At 35.5% G+C, this 20,753-nt stretch overlaps 1 protein-coding gene across 2 annotated transcripts in view; it reads left to right on the top strand.

Annotated features, from left to right (window-relative positions):
- LOC124837893 (protein ENHANCED DISEASE RESISTANCE 2-like) overlaps window positions 1-18,810 on the top strand; it is a 28,008-nt gene extending 9,198 nt beyond the window's left edge. For both annotated transcript variants that reach the window (XM_047313366.2, XM_047313365.2), the window contains exons 13-22: window positions 131-301; window positions 1,310-1,509; window positions 1,619-1,685; window positions 7,157-7,329; window positions 7,918-8,019; window positions 8,295-8,342; window positions 16,388-16,531; window positions 16,616-16,711; window positions 17,787-17,888; window positions 18,576-18,810. In XM_047313366.2, the coding sequence (XP_047169322.2) occupies window positions 131-301; window positions 1,310-1,509; window positions 1,619-1,685; window positions 7,157-7,329; window positions 7,918-8,019; window positions 8,295-8,342; window positions 16,388-16,531; window positions 16,616-16,711; window positions 17,787-17,888; window positions 18,576-18,668 (1,196 nt within the window). In that variant the 3' untranslated portion in view covers window positions 18,669-18,810. The remainder of the gene's footprint in view (window positions 1-130; window positions 302-1,309; window positions 1,510-1,618; window positions 1,686-7,156; window positions 7,330-7,917; window positions 8,020-8,294; window positions 8,343-16,387; window positions 16,532-16,615; window positions 16,712-17,786; window positions 17,889-18,575) is intronic.
- Window positions 18,811-20,753: the final 1,943 nt, after the last annotated feature.

Consider the following 20,753-nt stretch of genomic DNA (forward strand, 5'->3'; position numbering starts at 1 on the left):
TGATGGGAATCATTTCTCTTACTTCAACTTTAGACTCTAGGGACTGATTAAAAGAAAGAAAATATGACCACTGACGTATTTTTCAGCTTTGACTAGTTTTATCACCTTATGGGTTGCATTTTGGCTGCAGCAACTTCATGGGAGATTAGAAATTTGAGCACATCTGGGGCATCAAATAGCCCAAGATGTTTAGTGACCCACACTTTAGAGATAAACTCTTCGTCCTGGTGTCGATGGAAGAATAACCAGAACTCAAAATTTCAGAGGAGCATTCCACATGCATTATTGTTCCAAGTGGCAGGTTAAGTATTTGCACCATTGTTTTTATCTTATATATTTCTCTGAATTTCTAGAATGATTGGCACTTGAGTTGAGATTTTCAAAATTTTGTTATCTAAACTCTTGCTTGTACTCGTCTTCGTAGTTTAAATAGGCTTCTTTTGATGTAGTTCTGAATTCTTTCTCGATCAGTGAGAAAAGCTGGCCTGTTAATTGTAACATGATACCGAAGACATTATTCTGACATAAATGACCAGTTTCCGTCTTTATTTCTTTCTTTTGATTGGGGATATTTGGAAGAATCAGGAAAAGGAAAAGCATGAGAGGGACGGAGGAAAAGCTTTCTTTTTGATAGTGTAGGATGAGATTCAGCGAGAAGAGAATACCGGGTTGGGATATTAACTTCTTGGTTTAGGAATGAATCTGAGTAGTTGAGATCTGACCCCATTTTGGTAAGACCTTAAGAATTTGGAATCACACCAGAGGGGAAGAAAGTGAAAGCTCAATTTTATCTAAATTTCAGCATGCAAGTGTACTGTTCAACACAGAACCTATGACCCTTGAAACCATTCAGGCTGGAGTCCATAAATTATTTGTCATGTGACAAAGCTATTAAGATTAGATTGAACTCCACAAATTTATTAATTATCACATGATTGTAAACTAAATCATTAACTAACAGGAAGATACTGTTGGCTTCATGAGTTTGAATACTGACATAACACTTAATTTCAACTAATTATTCTTGTACTGTCCTGAACAGCAAAGTTTCCGGCTATAACAAGTTTTCCTCCTTCAAACATCGTAGAAACAACAAACTATGGAATTAGCATTATTATTTGCTCTAAACCCAATAGCTATCTTTACATAAGTAACTGTTGCTTTTATAAAGTAATATATTCTATTTCAAAACAAGAAAAAGGAAGTTTCTCACGATTCAATGTTGGTCTGCCTTTTTTTTCTCATGCATTTTGCCCATGAATACCATTCTGGAGGCATTTAATATATATGCTTCTAAACAATGGGTCAGGTCTGAAGGAATACATTGCTGCCAATCCTGCACTGCACCATGAAAATGCCACCACAGTTGTTCATTCCAAAATCTCTGATGCTTCTATTTCTAGTGCTGAATGTGAGGATGAAATGCAGGATGAGTTTTATGATGCAATTACTGCTGATTCGTCAACATCAGATGAAGAAAGTGATGATGATCAAAAACTTGTTCCGCAGGTTTTCCTGATTCTACACCTATCAGCTATAAAAGTAGTCTACAGTAGAAATATGTGTCATTTGAGTTTTGTTAAGTTCTATTGTTTAATGACATTTTCCAAATTATCAGGAGCCAAGAGTCAAGCTAAAGAATATTTCATGGGCAATCACAACATTAGCTTTAAAGCGAACTGCTGGTACGTTTTACCTTGTTATTTGTTATTTGGTAGGGGAAAAGGAAGAGAAACTATAATAAAATTCTCTACGTACAATGCTCTAGTTATTTAGACTATCCAATCATTCCAATGAACATTTCCTTATACAACATGAACTTTGATCACTCCTCAAAACACTGAGAATGTACTCAAAAATACCTTTAGTAGATTAAATTTTATGTATTCCTACAGTACTCACTCCTATGGCAGTAATTATTCTTAACTCAACACATTTCTCTTTTTATCTCAAACAACTTAAAAATAGTAAAAACATACCAGCCATGTCAGTTTTATAATGGAAGGAGTACGCCCTCTTGGAGTGCAAAAATTTTCCCATATTGACGGGTTGAGAAAAATCTATCAGCACCCATTAACTTTAAAAAAAAAATATTTTTTCAATTTATCGAAATAAAAAAGGTAGCATCACTTTGTTGTTTGTCATCCCAAGTATCTTGGCACCACAAATAACATCAATATTTGCAGCACCCTAGACTATCATTGAAGAAAAAGAAAAGCAATACAAAAAAAGCTTGGGGACCAAACCAAAACCTAAGCAAGGTAGAGAAAACCTATCTCTAAAATTCTCTAGATTTAGAAATCCAAGAATATTATCCCACCAAATGAAACCCCGAGATAAAGTACCATAATCAGCAAGCTTATCAACACACTGGTTGTCCTCCCCATACAGATATGAGTAAAATGTAGAAGCATATGTATATTGTTCTCCATACAATTAAGCTATCTATCTAATTTGCCTTGGAATCAAATTACTATTATGAAAAGCTTGAATGATCAGCAGTCACATCCAATCCATAGTTCATATAGTCCATCTCTTGGAGATAGCCATTTCCATGAGTAGGATAACCCCATAGCTTCGACATGTAAGGCCCAATGGACCAATAAAAGAGGAGAATCAACCAACCCTTGATTTTATTTTTTTTTTGCAAATAATAAGTAAAAAATATTTATAGGTAATTTAAATAGTTTGTTATTGGTAGAAATATTTTAATAAACAAGACAACAATGCAAGGCTTGTTGGTGTTTGCCCTCTAATAAAACTCTACATGTAGTAGTTGTCATACTTGTATCAAATGCACTAGGTGTTGTATTGATTTTATTCCTTGTTTTCACTCTCGGTCATGGGTTAAACTCTAAGAATAAACATTTTGTTTTAATTTTTTAAATGTTAAATGTTATGCTAATACAATGATCAATATCACAAATTTGAAAAATACATGGACCAAACTCAAGCAAGTGAAAGGCTATGTCAGCACACCTTTTGTCATCACTTTTTCTAGAATAATTTATCTTGATTATGTAACTTGTTTAGACAGGTTAAGAAGTCTGTCCTAAAAGGCTGTTTTTGGCTTATTAGCATTAATTACCCAAATATAGCCTTTTCCTTGTACACTCTTGGGATTCCTGATGTAATTTTCTTCTATAAATAACATGGATCAGCTAAGGTATAATCAATCTCTTAAGCCTTTTTCATCATCCTTTTGGTCTTAAGTTGGTATCGAAGCGAGTCAATCGTGTTTTTGCTTGTTTTGCAATTGTCCACTATCGCCCACTATCGTCCTATGTTGCCATCTCTCCATGGTCATTTTATTTATTTATTTACGAAGACCTAGTTTGGTTCGTCTCAGAGATACAATGAATGTTGTGATTTGTTGTCGTCACCACTGTCTGCCACTACCTTTTTGCCAACGACCACTTGATCTAGCATGTTTTGTCAACTTCCAATCCATCGATCCTCATACACCTCAACAAAATGCTATAAGAGAAAAAAATAAACATTTAATTGAAATTGCTCGTACCTTATGGGTTGTGCCAATATACTTATCCATCACTTGGGTGATGTCATTCTTACTCTTTGTTATCTTATTAACAGAGTGTCCTATTTTTCTTTGGACAATGAAGTTTCATTTTCCATTGTGTTTCCAAATGAATCTCTATTTCACATTTCTCCTCGAGTCTTTGGTTGGGTGTGTTTTGTACACAATGTGTTTCCAAGTTTGGACAAACTTAGCCTGAATTATTTAATGTGTCTTCTTAGGATATTCAGTTGTTTTAAAAAGGATATCAATGTTATTTCCCTAATACTAAAAAATATTGCATGTTTGCAAGTGTCACCTTTTTATAGAAACTTTTTTCTTTTCTTCCTCCACACAAGATGTTAACTTTGTCCAACCAGTCTTGCCTATGCCTTTAGTTGAAACTTTTTGTGTATTTTATTCCTAACACCGTTCCAACTTCTCTCAATAATCCAAATTCCTCTCCTCAACCTAGTTCACCTAGACCATCACCCCTTTATTTTATCACCTACCAACAACAAACTCAAATGACTTGTCCAATTCCAGATGGTGAGTCCTCTTCAAGTCCTTCACCATCATTGTTCATACTACAACTCTTGATAATGAAGATTCTAGTTGGTCTATTGTCATTTGAAAAGATACTTGCTCTACACGTAACTTTGATTTCGATCCTGTTTATAGTTTTCTAAGTTGTCATTGTTTGTCTCCTTTCTATTGTTTTTTATCTCTTCGATATCTTCTATCTTTTAAAAGTGTGAAAGAGACACTTGATAATTTTGGGCAACAACAAGCCATGAAGTACCATGTGGAGAAGAGAGAAACTGAGAAGGAAGATAATAAATTGTGTTTTTATTTTTATTGATAATAAAGAAGAGATGCAATAATAAGTAACAAAATGAATATTGAACTATAAGAAATATTTGATTAGATATTTCCCTGTCAAATTATATCATATCTTCCTATTTAATTTAATGTAATCATATTACTAACACTTCTCTCAAGTTGGAGCATATGTATCATATGAGATGAAACTTTTAAAATGTCATCAACATAAGACCCTTGAGAGACTAAGTCAACATGTCAACCAATTGGTTGCTAGAGCTAACAAAGTAAATATAACAAAGCTAATATATATATTTTTGGGACATGACTTTCTCTCTGTCAATGTGACAACCAATCTTCTATATGCTTTGTACTTTCATATCATACCTTTACCCCCTTTAAGGTGGAGCATTGTATTATATCATTAAGCTTGTTAAAAATGGTCTGAGGCCATGACAGTTGCTAGAGAGGCAAAATGGGTAGATGACACAACAGTTGTTGAAAAGCAAACAATGATCAAGGTACACGACAATTACTGGAAAACAAAAAGTGATAAAAGGGCAGTGGATGTCAGAAAGCAAAAATTACCAGAGGGCACGAAAACTACCACAATAAACCACTAAGAGAGTCACCGTAAGATTTATATGTATCTAAAGTCAAAAGTGTTTCACTGAGAAGGTTAGATGATTTAGTCAATTGAACTACTGGTTATAATTGTTATTAGGGTTCAACTATTGATATTGTGTGAAGTTGATGGGTGCATCAATATTCATCTTTTTGACACACAAGAACTAGCACTTCAGCTTCTTCAATCAGAAGAATCCAATTACTGCAATGGCAGGGCTGTATTATTCATGTAATCCTTCAATAATGACATTCAGATGCTCTCAAGGAGTGACCAAAGCTAAACATCAAGGAGTGGCTTGATTTGAAGAAGATATTCATCTATCTTTTTATCTTCAAGAATAGTAGCACGAAACTTTCTTCCTAATTGACTCGTTGATGAAGAGTATATGGAGCCATGATAATAACATCTGATCTTGTTGTTCCCAACATAGATATGCTGGATCCATTTTTCCTACTTCACGATTAGTGTCCATTAGAAACTGGTGAAATTAAAAGAATCCATAAAATGTTGCCTCCACAATTGAAATTTTTCTTTGAAAGTTTATCTGGAATCTGATGACAGAAAGCAAAGGGCACGGAAGAGGAGGGAGAAGGATCTGTTATTGAGCTCGTGATAAACATTTTAGAATAGGAATAGAGAGAATTTTGAGAGAGAGAGAAAATAGCTCTGTAATTTTATTTTTTCATTCTGGGAGAGAAGATATAAATGAGAACATATACCAGAAGACATAGCAGTTACGTAGAGGCCAGGCAACAGTTGGCAGAACTAATTATCTAATGTTAACAACTACTAACGGAACATCTAACTGAATGGTGACTCCCAAGGTAGTGTTATATATATATATATATATATATATATATATATATATATATATATTTATTCCTAAAAAATTCAAACCTTTGAAACTCTGGAATATTATCCGACCACTTGTTACAGCGTTCTCTAATAGCATAGCCAGCAAACTTGTCAACATGATGATTCTCTTTCCTATGCATATAAGAAACGTATTTAAAATGATCACTACATTTAAACTCACATTATGCCACTTAGACCACAAATGTCAAGGGACAATCTGATCGTTCTGAAACGGTTGAACTACCTTTATGGAAACACTCTCCAATCCCAAACTACTTCTATCAAAAGCAAAATCTTCCGATTAAATAGCTTCCATGATTTCAGCATGAATGGATGAATAGATTCCAGGGAAAATAGAAAAAATATCCTAAGAGTGCTGTTGCACTGTCCTGGAAAATGCCTCCACAAGTTGTTGGACAAGATGCACCTTTTACTCTTCCATCTATATTACATTTCAAAACAGGGCGGGGCCTTCCACTAAACAGGATTTTGGACCAACACTAGGTTTGATATGAATGCCAAAATGCTTAAGTATTAAAAAACTCAGACATGTTAGAATTCATACTATACGAACCCAAATTACCTATTATACTTACCTCATTATATATACCTTACTTTTATTTCACTCACAAGGCATATATAGATCATCAAACCAGATGAGGTTCCTGTTGTATCAAATAATAGCTACTCCTGCATACAATATTCACAATATCAAACCTCTATGATCATGCATATAGTCAAAGAGTGGAAATTTTTTTACCCCTATTCTTCCATATGCTAGTAAAGTTTTAGCAGAAGGTGGGTTAGGCCTTAAGTGGCTCATGTGATAGGATTTGTGATGAGTAGGATACCCTCCAAATTTGATGAGGCACAATTCAATGTTTTCCATTCATTCATTCATTCAAACCTCTCTAATTAGAAGCATATCAGCACTACGTGCCAAGACCCTCTAACAGAAATATTCCCACACCCCATATATTCTAAAAATGTAACAAACTCCTTCTGGAATGTCTGAGTCACCACTACAAGAAAATAATATATTCCATTGTTGCACTAAATACTCCTTTTAGGTCAATTAAGTTGCTTCTTCAACATTCATGTCAATTTGTTTGATATAAAATTATTCACGTGCTTTCACATGTTGGCTTAAGCTTTAGGAGTTTTAATTCGCGATAATACATGTAATCAGTCTATATATCTAGTTTACAAGAGTAAAAGAAAAGGTTAAGGTTAAAATGAATAAAGCCTTCTCTCTTGTGAGTAACTGGTTATAGTTACATATGACTTAATTTCATTTGGAATTATAATATAATATATTTGATTATTGGATGCAGCTCCTGATCTCAGCGAAGAATTGGATCCTCATGTAACTCCTATCACAATTCCAAGTGACTTGCATTGTTCTTTATGGAAAGGAAAGGATGACAATGACACAAACTGTTGGGCTTCTCCTACTGGAAAAGGATTTATGATTAGAGGAAAGAACTATCTTAAAGATAGTTCTAAGGTTAGTAAACTATTTGAGTCATTCAATTACAGAGTAAAAGTACACCAAATCTTTTCTTTAACTTGGATGATTAGATATTGTGCAGTAGTAGTGTGCAGGCACTTTAGTGTCCTTCGAATTAACAATTATTTCTGTTCCTGAAACTGGGGCATGTTGGGGGTTTGAACTGTGACTTTATTCTTATTTTTTTGTAAATTTGGAAGTCAATATTTCTAAATTCTAGAACTGCTGTTTTCAGCAAAGATCTCAATCTACTTTTACATAATTATGAAGTACTTGTTACTTTATTTTTTCTGTAATGAAAAGAAACGACACCCAATCCACTTATTGTTGCATGTCATGAGAGCCTTAGTCCTGTAACAGTGTTCCTCAACCAGAAAAAGGTCTTACTCCCCCACTCTAAAGTCACAATTCACAAGCCTTTTCTTTTTTATCCACATCTTTACCCTAAAATCTAGTGACTCCTAATAAAATTATAATCAGTTAACCGATTCCTTCTAAAATATATTTTTCCATATAGTGTGATTGATCTCATATCAGATTTTATGGGTCGGTCAAAATGTCATGAACACAGAATTTGTCTTGCAGGTAGTTGGAGGAGATCCTCTTCTCAAGCTTGTAGGAGTCGATTGGTTAACAGTTGATAAATCTGTAGATAGAATTGCCCTTCACCCTAAAAGTTTGGTTCAGGTAATGTCAAATTTTTAACATTCTATCTTTTAATATTCATATTGATTATTGTAAAGTAAGGTTGGGGAAAGATGGTCAGTTTTCATTGAACATGTTATTTAAGAAAAAAAGGATGAAAATTTCTTAATATTTTTTTGTTAATGTACAAGGTTTTGCAATGTATGTATGTATATATATATAAGGTTACATGTTTGTTCCCTAAAAATATATTTAATATGGAAATTGGCAATTTCATGTCATTGTATTGTCTAATATCTTGTCCTTCTGAATTTCAGTCAGAAGCCGGGAAAAAGCTTCCATTTATCCTTGTCATTAATCTCCAGGTATGGATGTTATTGCTTTTGCTATACTTGAGATCTAAAACAGAGAAAAATAGTTCTAAAGGGCTTGAAAGACCCTTCTCAGTTCTATAATTTATATAGATAAAAATATGATACAATACATAGATGAAAGATGAAGAGATTGTCCTAGACTGCTAGGAACAATCATTATAGATACCCCAACACACAACTGCCTACTTTAGGCCCTGCTATACTAGGTAGACTTAATAATTATTCTAACACTCCCCCTCAAGCTGGAGCATACAGATTGTATGTACCAAGCTTGGAACAAATAAACTCAATCCGAGGTCCCCTTAACGACTTAGTCAACACATCTGCGAGTTGGTCATTTGATCCAACAAACTCAGTACATATTTCTTTTGACAATAATTTTTCCCGAACAAAATGACAATCAATTTCTATATGTTTGGTTCTCTCGTGAAACACTGGATTTGATGCAATGTGAAGAGCAGCTTGGTTATCACAATACATCTTCATACTCTGGATGTTACAGAAGTTAAGCTCTTGAAGGAACTGCTTCACCCATATAAGTTCACATGTTAATGAAGCCATTGCCCTATATTCAGCTTCAGCTGTTGATCGAGCCACTACATTTTGTTTCTTACTTTTCCATGAGATAATGTTTCCTCCAAGGAAAACACAATATCCAGTAGTAGATCGTCTATCAATAGGAGAACCTGCCCAATCAGCATCACAATATCCTGATACTTGAAGGCTTCCTTTTTCTTCATATAACAGCCCTTGCCCTGGAGCCTTTTTCACATACCTTAGAATTCGAATGATAGCATTCCAATGGCCAACACATGGAGCTTGCATAAACTGACTAACCACTCCAACTGCAAAAGATAGATCCGGCCTTGTAATAGTGAGATAGATTAGTTTTCCAACTAGCCTCCTATATCTCTCCGGGTCGGAGAATAATTCACCTCCTTCTGTTGTTAATTTCTGATTTGGATCCATAGGGCTATCAACCGGTCTACAATCAATAATGCCTGTTTCTTGCAAAATATCCAGAGCATACTTCCTTTGGGAGATTACAACTCCATCTTTTGACTGAGCTACTTCAATGCCTAGAAAGTATTTGAGGCTCCCAAGATCCTTGGTTTGAAAATGTTTACACAAGTACTCCTTCAATTGAGATATTCCAGCAGCATCATTTCCTGTAATAACTATATCATCAACATATACTATCAAGTAAACACATTTCGCGGGAGACGAATGATAATAAAAGACTGAATGATCTGCTTCACTGCGTTTTAGCCCAAATTTTTGAATAATGGAGCTAAACTTTCCAAACCAAGCACGTGGTGATTGCTTGAGCCCATATAGAGATCGGTTCAATTTACAAACCATACCAGACTCCCCCTGAGCAACAAACCCCGGAGGTTGCTCCATATACACTTCTTCCTCAAGATCACCATGGAGAAAGGCATTTTTGATATCCAACTGATGAAGTGGCCAATGACGAATGGCAGCCATGGCAAAGAACAATCGAATGGTAGTCATCTTGGCCACGGGAGAAAAGGTGTCACAATAATCAAGACCATAAACCTGAGTGTACCCTTTTGCAACCAGTCGGGCTTTGAGCCTATCAATGTCACCATTAGGGCCGACTTTAATGGCATATACCCATCGACAACCAACAGCCTTTTTGCCCGGGGGAAGTGGCACAAGGTCCCAAGTATGACTGTGGTCAAGAGCCTGCATTTCTTCAATCATGGCTTGTCGCCATCCAGGATGATCAAGTGCTTCTTTCACATTTTTAGGAATAACCACAGGATATATTGAGGATAAAAGGGAATAAAAGGAGGGCGACACTCGGTGATAACTAAGAAAATTATAAATGGGATGAGGGTTGCGAGTGGAACGAGTACCTTTTCTGAGAGCAATGGGCCAACCAGAATCATCTTCACCAGGAGGCGTGACAGGAGATGGTGACGGAGAAGAATCTGAAGGAGGAGATCCACCATTTGCTGGAAGAGGATTACTCACCGGGGTACTGTGTTGAAGGATATCAGTATGGGGAGAGGAAGGTTCGGGAGGACCTTGGGCATGACTTGGACTGACTGAGGGATTGGAGATATTAGACTCAACCACTGGAAGAGGAAGGACCTGGTGGAGGATATGAACATCTTGAACAGAGGGCGAGAAGAAAGGTGTCTGTTCAAAGAAGGTAACATGGGCAGACATGTAGTACTTTTTGGTTTCAGGGGAGTAACACCGGTACCCTTTTTGAAGCCGAGAATAGCCCAAAAAGACACATTTGATCGCACGAGCAGAGAGCTTGTCGAGTCCCGGAGACATGTCGTGAACAAAACAAACACAACCAAAGACGCGAGGAGAGGTGTGAAAGAGAGGATCATTGGGAAAGAGAATGGAGAAAGGGACTTTATTATTGAGGGAGGAGGAGGGCATCCTATTAATAAGAAAACATGCAGTTAAGATGGCATCCCCCAGTGATGAACAGGAATATGAGCACTAAGCAAAAGGGTACGAGCCGTTTCAACCAAGTGTCTATTTTTTCTTTCGGCTATACCATTTTGCTGGGGTGTATGAGGACAAGTGGACTGATGTAAAATACCATGGGAGCTAAGAAGTGAAGAAAAAGTTAATGAGAAATACTCTTTAGCATTATCACTTCTTAAGACTTTAATTACATGACCAAATTGGTTCTTGATTTCATTCAAAAAGGATGTGAAAATGGGTAACAATTCAGAGCGATCTTTCATTAGATAAACCCAAGTACATCTAGAATACTCATCAATAAAAGTAACAAAATACCTAAAACCAAAAGAAGAGACGCGACTAGGTCCCCAGACATCAGAATGAATAATAGAGAAACTAGAAGTACACATTGATTGAGACCTTTTGGGAAAGACAGATCTAACATGTTTTCCTAGTTGACAGGACTCACATTCTAAAGTCTGAAGACCACTAAGTTCAGGACACATCTTTTTTAACTTTGACAAGTGAGGATGGCCAAACCGATCATGTAACACTTTAGGGGGAAGAGCTGCAACACAAGATACCCGTGGGCGAGATCCAAAATGGTATAAACCTCCAGCTTCATATCCTTCTCCAATCTGTCTCCCCGAGCCACGCTCCTGTATAACAAAAGATTTTGAATCGAAAGTTATTGAACAATGTAACATTTTGGTTAACTGACTTAGGGAAATTAAATTGAATGGACAGTTAGGGACAAAAAGAACAGATTTCAGAGTTAGAGAGGGAGACAGGGAGACTTGACCGACTCCCTTTGAACAAGTTTTAGAGCCATTTGCAAGGGTAATGAAATGGGGTTTTTCTTGGAGGGAAAGGGTTGAGAACAATGAGGTATTACCAGAAATGTGATCCGAAGCACCCGAGTCAATTACCCATGAATTTAGACCTTCCATGGATTGAGACATGCAAGCTGTGGACGTACTTGGGGATTGAGATGATTGCGCCAAACTATTAGACTTTAATCGCAGATACTCTTGATACTCTTCCTCAGTGAACTTGGAGTTGGAAGTGGAAGTTTCAGCCTTAGAGATATTGACGGTTTTTGAAGGAAAGCCATGCAAGGAGTAGCAGTTTTCTTGGGTGTGACCCACCCTCTTACAGTAAGAGCATTGTGGACGTCCCCGACCTCCACGTCCTCCTCCTCTAGTGCCACGTCCTCCTCTTCCTCGCGTGGCAACCATGACAGATGGTTCCATTGTTTCATAAGCTTCCTGAGACTGAGGCACAGGAACACGAAGAAGACGTGTGGTCAAGGCTTCCAAGGAAGGGACCTCATGACTTGTCAGAAGTTGATCTCTGATATGATTCATATCTGGATGCAAAGCACGGAGGATCATCACCATATAATACTTGTCAAGCTTCTTTTTGATATCTTCTGAAGATTCCGCTTCCAAGAACATTCTCAATTCTTCCACAGCTGCTTGGGCTTCAGTCATGAATGAAACCATATCATGGTCTGTCATTTTGAGACAGGCGAGCTTGTTTGCGGTATCATAGAGACGTTGAATATCATTAGCATAAATGCTTTGAGCTTTCTTCCAAAAAGTGTGACATGTCTTGAAGGCTCTAAGAGATATCAAAAGTCGGGGTTCCACAGATTGCCACAATAGGGCACACAATTGGAAATCAGCTTGTTTCCATTGTTCAGCTTTGTCAGAAGGTACTTGGCTCCCATCCTGCTCAAGGTGGTCATAATGTCCTTGACCAAGGAACCACATTTCCACAGTAGCAGACCAAGACAGATAATTCTTTCCATTTAACTTTTCGGAAGTAATGGAGGGACTTCCAGAGAAAGAAAGAGCACTTCCAGACGCCATTCTGTGATAAAAGCAGGAGAAAGAACCAGAAAAACCGTGAAGAACCAGCGAAAAACGTGAAGAACCAGCGAAAAACCTAGGGTTGCTCACGGTTTTCTTCAAGGGGGAGCTTCTGGACACACCAAAGTGAGATTTTGAGGGGCAGAACGGACAGAGGAGCAGAGGGCGACAGCTACGGAGGTGGCGCGGCGACTTTCCGGTGAGCGGAGGGCGGCGCGTGTACAGCACGCGCCTGATCGCAGCGCACAAAGAGGCGGCGCGTGGCGGAGCGTGGAGGAGAATCAGGCGAGCCCACCGGTGGGGTTGGCCGTCGCGTGAAGAGGCGAACCAGATCCAGTGGTCGCCGGACGGAACTGTGACGGCGGACGGCGGCGGACGGCGGAGAACGGCGGCGGACGGCGGCGAACGGTGGTGGACAGCAGCGGACAGATGTTGTATGGCGGACAACCAAGTTGGAGAGCTCCAAACTGCAGTTGACAGCTGCAGATAATGGCGAGACAGCCGCGGACAACGGCGAACGGCACCGGACAGGTGCAAACAGCAGTGACAGTGCTGGTGGACAGGAAACCAGAGCAGGATGAACCTGCTCTGATACCAACTTGAGATCTAAAACAGAGAAAAATAGTTCTAAAGGGCTTGAAAGACCCTTCTCAGTTCTATCATTTATATAGATAAAAATATGATACAATACATAGATGAAAGATGAAGAGATTGTCCTAGACTGCTAGGAACAATCATTATAGATACCCCAACACACAACTGCCTACTTTAGGCCCTGCTATACTAGGTAGACTTAATAATTATTCTAACAGCTATCAACACATACAAATCGGGAAAAACTAAGGTTATTAAATGTGTGAATGTTAACAGATCCCGCAATGAATAGTGATATAACTAAACTATTATGTATAAATAGAAGGAAACCTTCGCCTTATTAGTTTACTTTTGAAGTTTAATTAGATTTGAATTCAAATTACAAGGTGATATAAATGCTTATCCTAACAATTCCATTTGGATCTATTGAGTTGCCTATTATGAAGATTTGATTGGACCACCATAAATGTTTAGTGCTTAGTGTAAGGAGAGACGTGTTGGAGATTGTTAGAAGTGGACTTTAAGCCTAACTCAATCCCACAAAACCGGCTTGTAAGGTGAGGTTTGCACCTCACTTATATATTATAATTTGGCCTTATCTCTAGTCGATGTGGGACTTCCAACACACCCCCTTCACGTCGAGGTATAGACATCTCGTGCGTGATAGTAGAAATTGGGTGGTCCGATAACGGCCCGATAGCGGATGGAATAGAAGAATAGAATGCCCACTTAGAAGTCGCTAGGATAGGCTCTAACCATGACTCTGATACCATATTAGAAAGTGGACTTTAAGCCTAACTTAACCCCACAAAACCGGCTTGTAAGGTGAGGTTTGCACCTCACTTATATATATAATTTGTCCTTATCTCTAGTCGATGTGGGACTTTCAACAGAGATATCGAACTTACTTGTGATATGACTAAATAGTGTCTATAAATGCTAGACAACCCTCATCATATGAGCTAGTTTTTGTAGTTGAGTTATGCCAAACCCCAATTTTAAGAGTGAATAGTTACAAACCATTTTTAAGTCCTTGATTATTCAATGATTCGTTGAAATGGTAAGATGCAACATGTCCAAACTTAAGGCACATCTGACATTGAAAGCTGGAATAGTAACCACTACAACCTCCACTAGGATCACCACGACCACCATAATCAGCACCACAAGAGTCACTAGAAAAGGATTCTGATAGAATACTTAGAGTATATGAAAGAATAAAGAATAAATGAGTAGGAGGTTAGGAGGGAAAGGCAGTTCTGTCAGTAGTTAGTAATAAGGAGGGAAAGGGGAGTTGTATAAATAGGGGAATGGGTTGTACAGTGCGGGGATTGATTCCTTTTGTATACTGTTAGATATAGACTGGACATCTTATCCGGTGGAGGGAGAGGACTTCCTAGGAGGTTGAGAGTGTACATTGTTCATTCTTTCATCAATAATATACATTCTTTCCATTCTTTCTAGCGTTGGTGTGTGTGTTGCTATGTGTGATCGACTTCTTGACAAAAGAAGTCTATCAGATTCACAGTTTTTGAGTTAGGAGAAAACATTTTGTTAATTTATTAGAAGGTTTTGTAATCATTACAAGTGTGGTGTTGTAAGCTATTAGGGATCTTTGGTAATCATTGCTTTAGAGAAGAGTTCTTTATGTAAAGATGCTTATGTACTGTTTTACTTATTCAATGTCAATAAGACCTTTTTCTCTGCTTTATCCTTTTTATGTTGTGTCAGATCTCCCGATGTTGGGAGCTTTGCTTTTGTATTTTTTCCCTTATGGTCTTAGCTGTAGTTTCCATTTTTAGGGTTGATGAAATACACCTATTTCCTTTGTTTATCTGGGTTGTCTTGAGTGCACCAAGTTTGTTTCATGACCACCATCACTGTCACTGTTGTAACCACTGCTGCTTTTATAGCATTGAATTTGACTGGCTACCACGCCAAGAGATTCTTCGTCCTCTGATTTGATAGCTCCCGGAGTCATGCCACCGTCAAAGCAGCTGTGCACCAAAACGAGCACCATTTTTTTCTCGCGGGTTTCACATGCCACCCATTTCTGGCACGTGACGGCTTGTTTGACCACAGTTCTTGCCGCCACTTGCTTTGTTGGAGTCGGCCTGAGGTGCAGTTCCAGATCTGCCCTTGTTCGGCAGTTTCACCTCAAGTTGTATGTCTCTCCTTTGAAAGAACCCTGTTCACAGTTTTCTTTGGTATGTATCTTTTTTGGCATGTCAATTCCACTAAGAAATGTGGATCTTCTACATTTGCCTCATAGCTATCTTAATGGTTAAACTAAGGTATTTGTAGGATCAGTACTGTCATCATAGTGAGAGATATGTAACTGCCTATATTAACAGCCTGTAGTTAGTTGTGTAACTGACTTAACCTAATCTCAGTTTGTATAACTGACTTAACTCCTTTTCTCTAACAACTAACTGCCCAAGAGACAGTTGGATAACTGCTCTTCTAATAATTCATACATTAGAAGCCTGATATACTACTCTTCATTTTACAGTAACAACTATTTTAGTGCTGAGGGGTAATTGTTTACCAAGTTTCAAGCTCCCTGAGCTTTAATGGAAGTGGTCATGTTGCAACTTTTTTTATTTTAGGATTTTAATAAAAGAGTTTCAAAGGAAATTAAGAAGGATAAATTGTGTTTGATCCTTTCCTACTCTTTAACATTATTGACCTAGTGATTCTTCAGTTTGTCTCAACTGTCTTTCTCTTTCTGGTTATACCTAGTTTGAAACGTCTACTGCTGGCATATTATTGTTTTTGACATTGAATGAACAATTAATTGAGTAGCTTTACTACTAGTAGTGTCAGGGCTGCCAACTTTGACCGACAAGTAAATTGGAAGGTTTTACTGCCTTTCTTTTTTTAACTTAGTAAGCATAAATGTGATGCTAAAAGCTGGAAAGTTAATTGATTGAAATCATGAATAGTCTGTGACATGTGCTTCTGTCTCTGAAATCCACAATCATAGATCTATCAACGGTTCAAGAGAAACTTCGTCTGTAGTTTATATAGATAAAGTGCATTGGAGATTTTTTTTTTATGCCACAGATCTGCTTCTCATTGAAAGACTTTCCTTTTGTTTGTAATCAAACTCAGGTTCCTGCCAAACCAAACTACAGTCTGGTTCTGTATTATGCAGCTGACAGACCGATAAATAAAAATTCTTTGTTAGCTAAGTTTGTTGGTGGAAGTGATGCATTTCGGGACTCAAGATTCAAGCTTATTCCTAGTATAGTTGAGGTTTGTGATCCTTGATGAATTTTTATATATGCTATGTTTGATCCTTGATAGCATTTGTCAGCTAATAGTTTTCAATTGACACAGGGATATTGGATGGTCAAGAGAGCTGTAGGAACCAAAGCTTGCCTCTTGGGAAAAGCCGTAACCTGTAAATACTTTAGACAAGATAATTTTTTGGAGGTAATGATACCTTGGAATTTTTTCCCATTTGACTTAAGCTTATATCTTGAAGTAGTTCTGGGCCTTACAATCTCAAGTTAAGAAGTCAAGCTTGTTTATGCTGATTCTCGAAATTAATTGAGAAACTATTTTACATAAAATCTCTGCGTTATTACTATTTATACTATATCACTGGTATTTTTACCTGTTCTATTGACTCTTGTATTAAATATTGTTTCAGAATATTGCATTTTGCTATGGTAATTATTTGTTCGTGTTTGTTGATGAAGTTCTTGTACACTTTTATACTTACATTACATTATATGAGGTTTATGCAAGCAGCATACACCTGTCATTTCCTTACCCTATCCCAGTTTCCATCTTAGAAAACCACTCCCATTAAATTAAGAAGACAAGTGAACAGATTCACATCAATGGCTACTTTCTAGCCACTCATCGTAACATTTTATCATTAATTCTTGCTAACAAAAATATAGTGTAGTGATTAAAACCAAACCATATTAAATTCAAGTAGAGTTATCTCATGCATCATGCCAAATAGCCTTATCTTAATTTCTCTCTTGTAAATTGTACTTGGGATTTTTTTGTCTTTACAAGTCTTGCTGATAAATTGGAACGTATTTCTGGGTGAAATTGTCACTCAAACTATTCGTAGCTCTCGCTTTATATGACCAAACTTCCGGTAGGACATCTGGGGGAGGAAGAGTTTTGGTTTTTGTTGTAGATCAGAGATTTTTGTATCCTAGCTGCTCCCTGAATGCAATCATTCAAATTGGAAACAAAATAGCATCTTAATATAAATAAAGGATATCTAAAGCTTAATTTGGTATGCTGTGTACATTCCAAGTCCCGTGACCAGAACTTTTGGCTCTAGCTTATGGAGCTTAACGTTTATTCTGAAATTTTAATTTGAAATTTTCTAGTTGTTGAAGATTCCCATTTATTACTGTTGAAAGTGAATGCAATAATATGCTAGTTGGTTGTAGAATTGAGCTTCAGTCTTCCGGTAACTTTTCTGTCATTTTCATATTTTCTGGTAAATCACACTCTTGTGTTATTTTTCTGTAATATACAGATTGATGTGGACATTGGATCGTCTTCTGTAGCCAGAAGTGTCATAGGCCTTGTCCTCGGATATGTTACGAGTCTTGTTGTCGACCTTGCAATTTTGATAGAGGTTTGTGCCTTTCTGTTAATAAAATTTAAGGACAGACAATCTTCTTGTGGTATCATCTTTTTTTGTTCCTTTTTAGTGTAGACTTTATTTTTTGGCGAAAGTGCTGAAGTTTTAATTTATGACTGCTGTTTCTTCAATTTTTCGGGTGTAATTGTTTGCAGATAGATAGATACTCTTAATTTAAAGGGTGTCTGTTTCTATTTCTATCATGGGATAAGATTTGGTGTATGATTCTATTTTGTGTCATACTCCTGTTTGTTTAAAGGAAAATTCGGTTGGTTGTTTTGCAGAGGATTTTTTCTCTTTCTATAGTATATTCCTCTTGTCACTACTCTCAGACATTCTGCTTTTGATTTTGTGCTATAGCTGGCGTATACAAATAACATATAACCATTAATATCATATAAGGACAACTGAGAGGAAGAGGTTTGTAAAACTGAATTTTTCTAATGAGGAAGGTGGTGAGCTGCTTATATTAGTATCACTTTTTTTTTCAACCGAAATAAGCTATTGAGGAAAATCTTTAATTTCTACTAGTTTCTTTATATTAGGAATGACAAGGGAATAACTCCTCCAGATTCTTTTACATCAACTGTTTGTGCATTCACTTATGAAAGTTAAAATTTTCATCACACGTGCATTCCAATTTTAGAGTAGTTCAGGTATTAACTGATGCTATACTTGCAGGCAAAAGAAGAATCGGAGCTGCCAGAGTATATTCTTGGAACTGTCCGATTAAACCGTTTGAAACCTGAATCCGCTGTACCATTGGAAGCTTAAGATGTTCTTCCAGGAATGTTGTATCAGTTGATTATAGTCCATTGTTGTCACTCTAATTTACACAGCGGATTCAAATAAAAAATGAGTGAGTTTTTGTGAAAACTTCAGGTTCTGTTTTTATTTTATTTTTTCCCTTCTCCCATGTCTCTCATCTAAATTTGGTTCCCCGGATAAGCTCAACCAGTTTATTTGTAGATGATAAAATAAGCCATTATTCTTATAGTTGGAATGAAAAGCAATAGATGGAAAGAGGAGCAAGCTAACCCCTTTCTCTTGCAGGAAAATAGCAATTGCAATAACAATAATAATAATAATAATAATAATAATTTATAACTATATATAAAAGGAATATATCTCTTTGGTGCCTTTTATTTTTTAATTTTATCTTAATTATTATTTTTTTAAGTTTAAATAATAAATCAGAATAAATTTTTTTTTCAGTTTTATTATTTAAAAAAAATAATTTAAATAATTATTCATTATAAAAAACCTATTTACTTTTTATCAATTTAGTAATCACTTTTTCAAATTTAAATAATTACTCATAATAAAAAAATTATTTTCACAATATTACTTATAATGTTTTATTTTAATAATTAAAATTTATCTTTTAACTTTATTTACAATTATATATCTATAAATATTTTTTTTCTAATTTTATTCTTTTAATTACTATTTTTAAAATTTAAATAATTTGTAAATATTTAAAAATGTGTATAAAAAGACAGTATCACATTTGTGTTTAAGGTAGTATTAATAAAGTTAATAGACATTTATTGAAATTAGAAAATAGGATGATATTGTTAATAATCAATATAGTGAATGGTTTGAGTAAGGAGTAAAATAATAAGCAATCACGTAAATTAAGGAATTTTTTCGTGTATACCTTTTTTCTTTTAATTTTATCTTTTAAATAACTATTATTTTAAATTAAAAAATCATATCTTCATTTTTATCTTTTTAATAATCATTATTTTAAATTTAATTAATTTTTAAATTAAAACTTTATTCTTTTGAGTTAAATTATTCACGTTTTTAAAATCCAAATTTAATATTTATTTAATTATCCTGCTTAAAGGAAAAATAAATATCTTTATTAAGTAGTTAACTTTCTTAATGAGTAACTAATTATTATAAATTTTCTTATCCGTGTTTAACTTTTGCATATAAAAAATTAAAGATAAAAATAAAATATAAATAAAAAAAATATTTATAGTATGTTTGAGGGATTTTGAGATATTAATATAAAATGTTAATGTTCATATACTCATGATAGTGATACTCATGATGTTATTTGAGATAAAATATTTATAGAAAACATGTAATATGACAGCATAATTTAATGGATAACAAATAAATCAATTAATATTTTAATTTTTAAATTCATAAAAGAAAAGGCAAACTTCAAAAGTTTTTTTTTTCTTTTTTTGGAAGGCAAGGTAAAACTGTAGAAATTTTTACCAAGAAGAAAATCTTTAAAAATAATTATAAAAGAACAAAATATGTTAATTGAAGACTCTCAAATGTACTCGTGAACAAAATATATAAATAATTGTTTCTCTCAACTAGCTGCTCTCATTTATTAAAGAATGTTAAAATAAGAGTTTATGGTTAAAGATCTTTTTGAAGCCCTACATCCAATTTAAGAATGATTTAGGCTGAATTGAATAAAACCATATTAATTTTTTAATATAATTATTATTTTCAATATATATCTGTCTATGTGCTTAGACATTAAGTTACAAGTTAAACAGACTAAACAAAAAGTGGTTCAGTCAGACATTCTATTTTCTTACTCAATTTGTTCTTTGAAGTTTTCAAGATAAACTTATTTTACGGGCTCTATATAAAAGTTCATAAAATAATTTACGAATACATGTTAATATAAAATTATTTTAAATTTAGATGCAAAACCTATTTTCTCTTAATATTTGTATGAATTTGTCAATGTAACACACCTTATATCTATTATCTATTGGTGTATTCAGAATTTTAGAATGATGAAGAGAAAGCAAGGGAAAAAGATGTCATACATGATATGACAAAAAAGAGAGCAGAAATAACAATTATTTTTATTGAAGTTCT

This window comes from Vigna umbellata, chromosome 1 (genome assembly GCF_029865625.1).
Source record: "Vigna umbellata cultivar VRB3 chromosome 1, Vumbellata_1.0, whole genome shotgun sequence".
Classification (NCBI taxonomy): Eukaryota; Viridiplantae; Streptophyta; class Magnoliopsida; order Fabales; family Fabaceae; genus Vigna; species Vigna umbellata.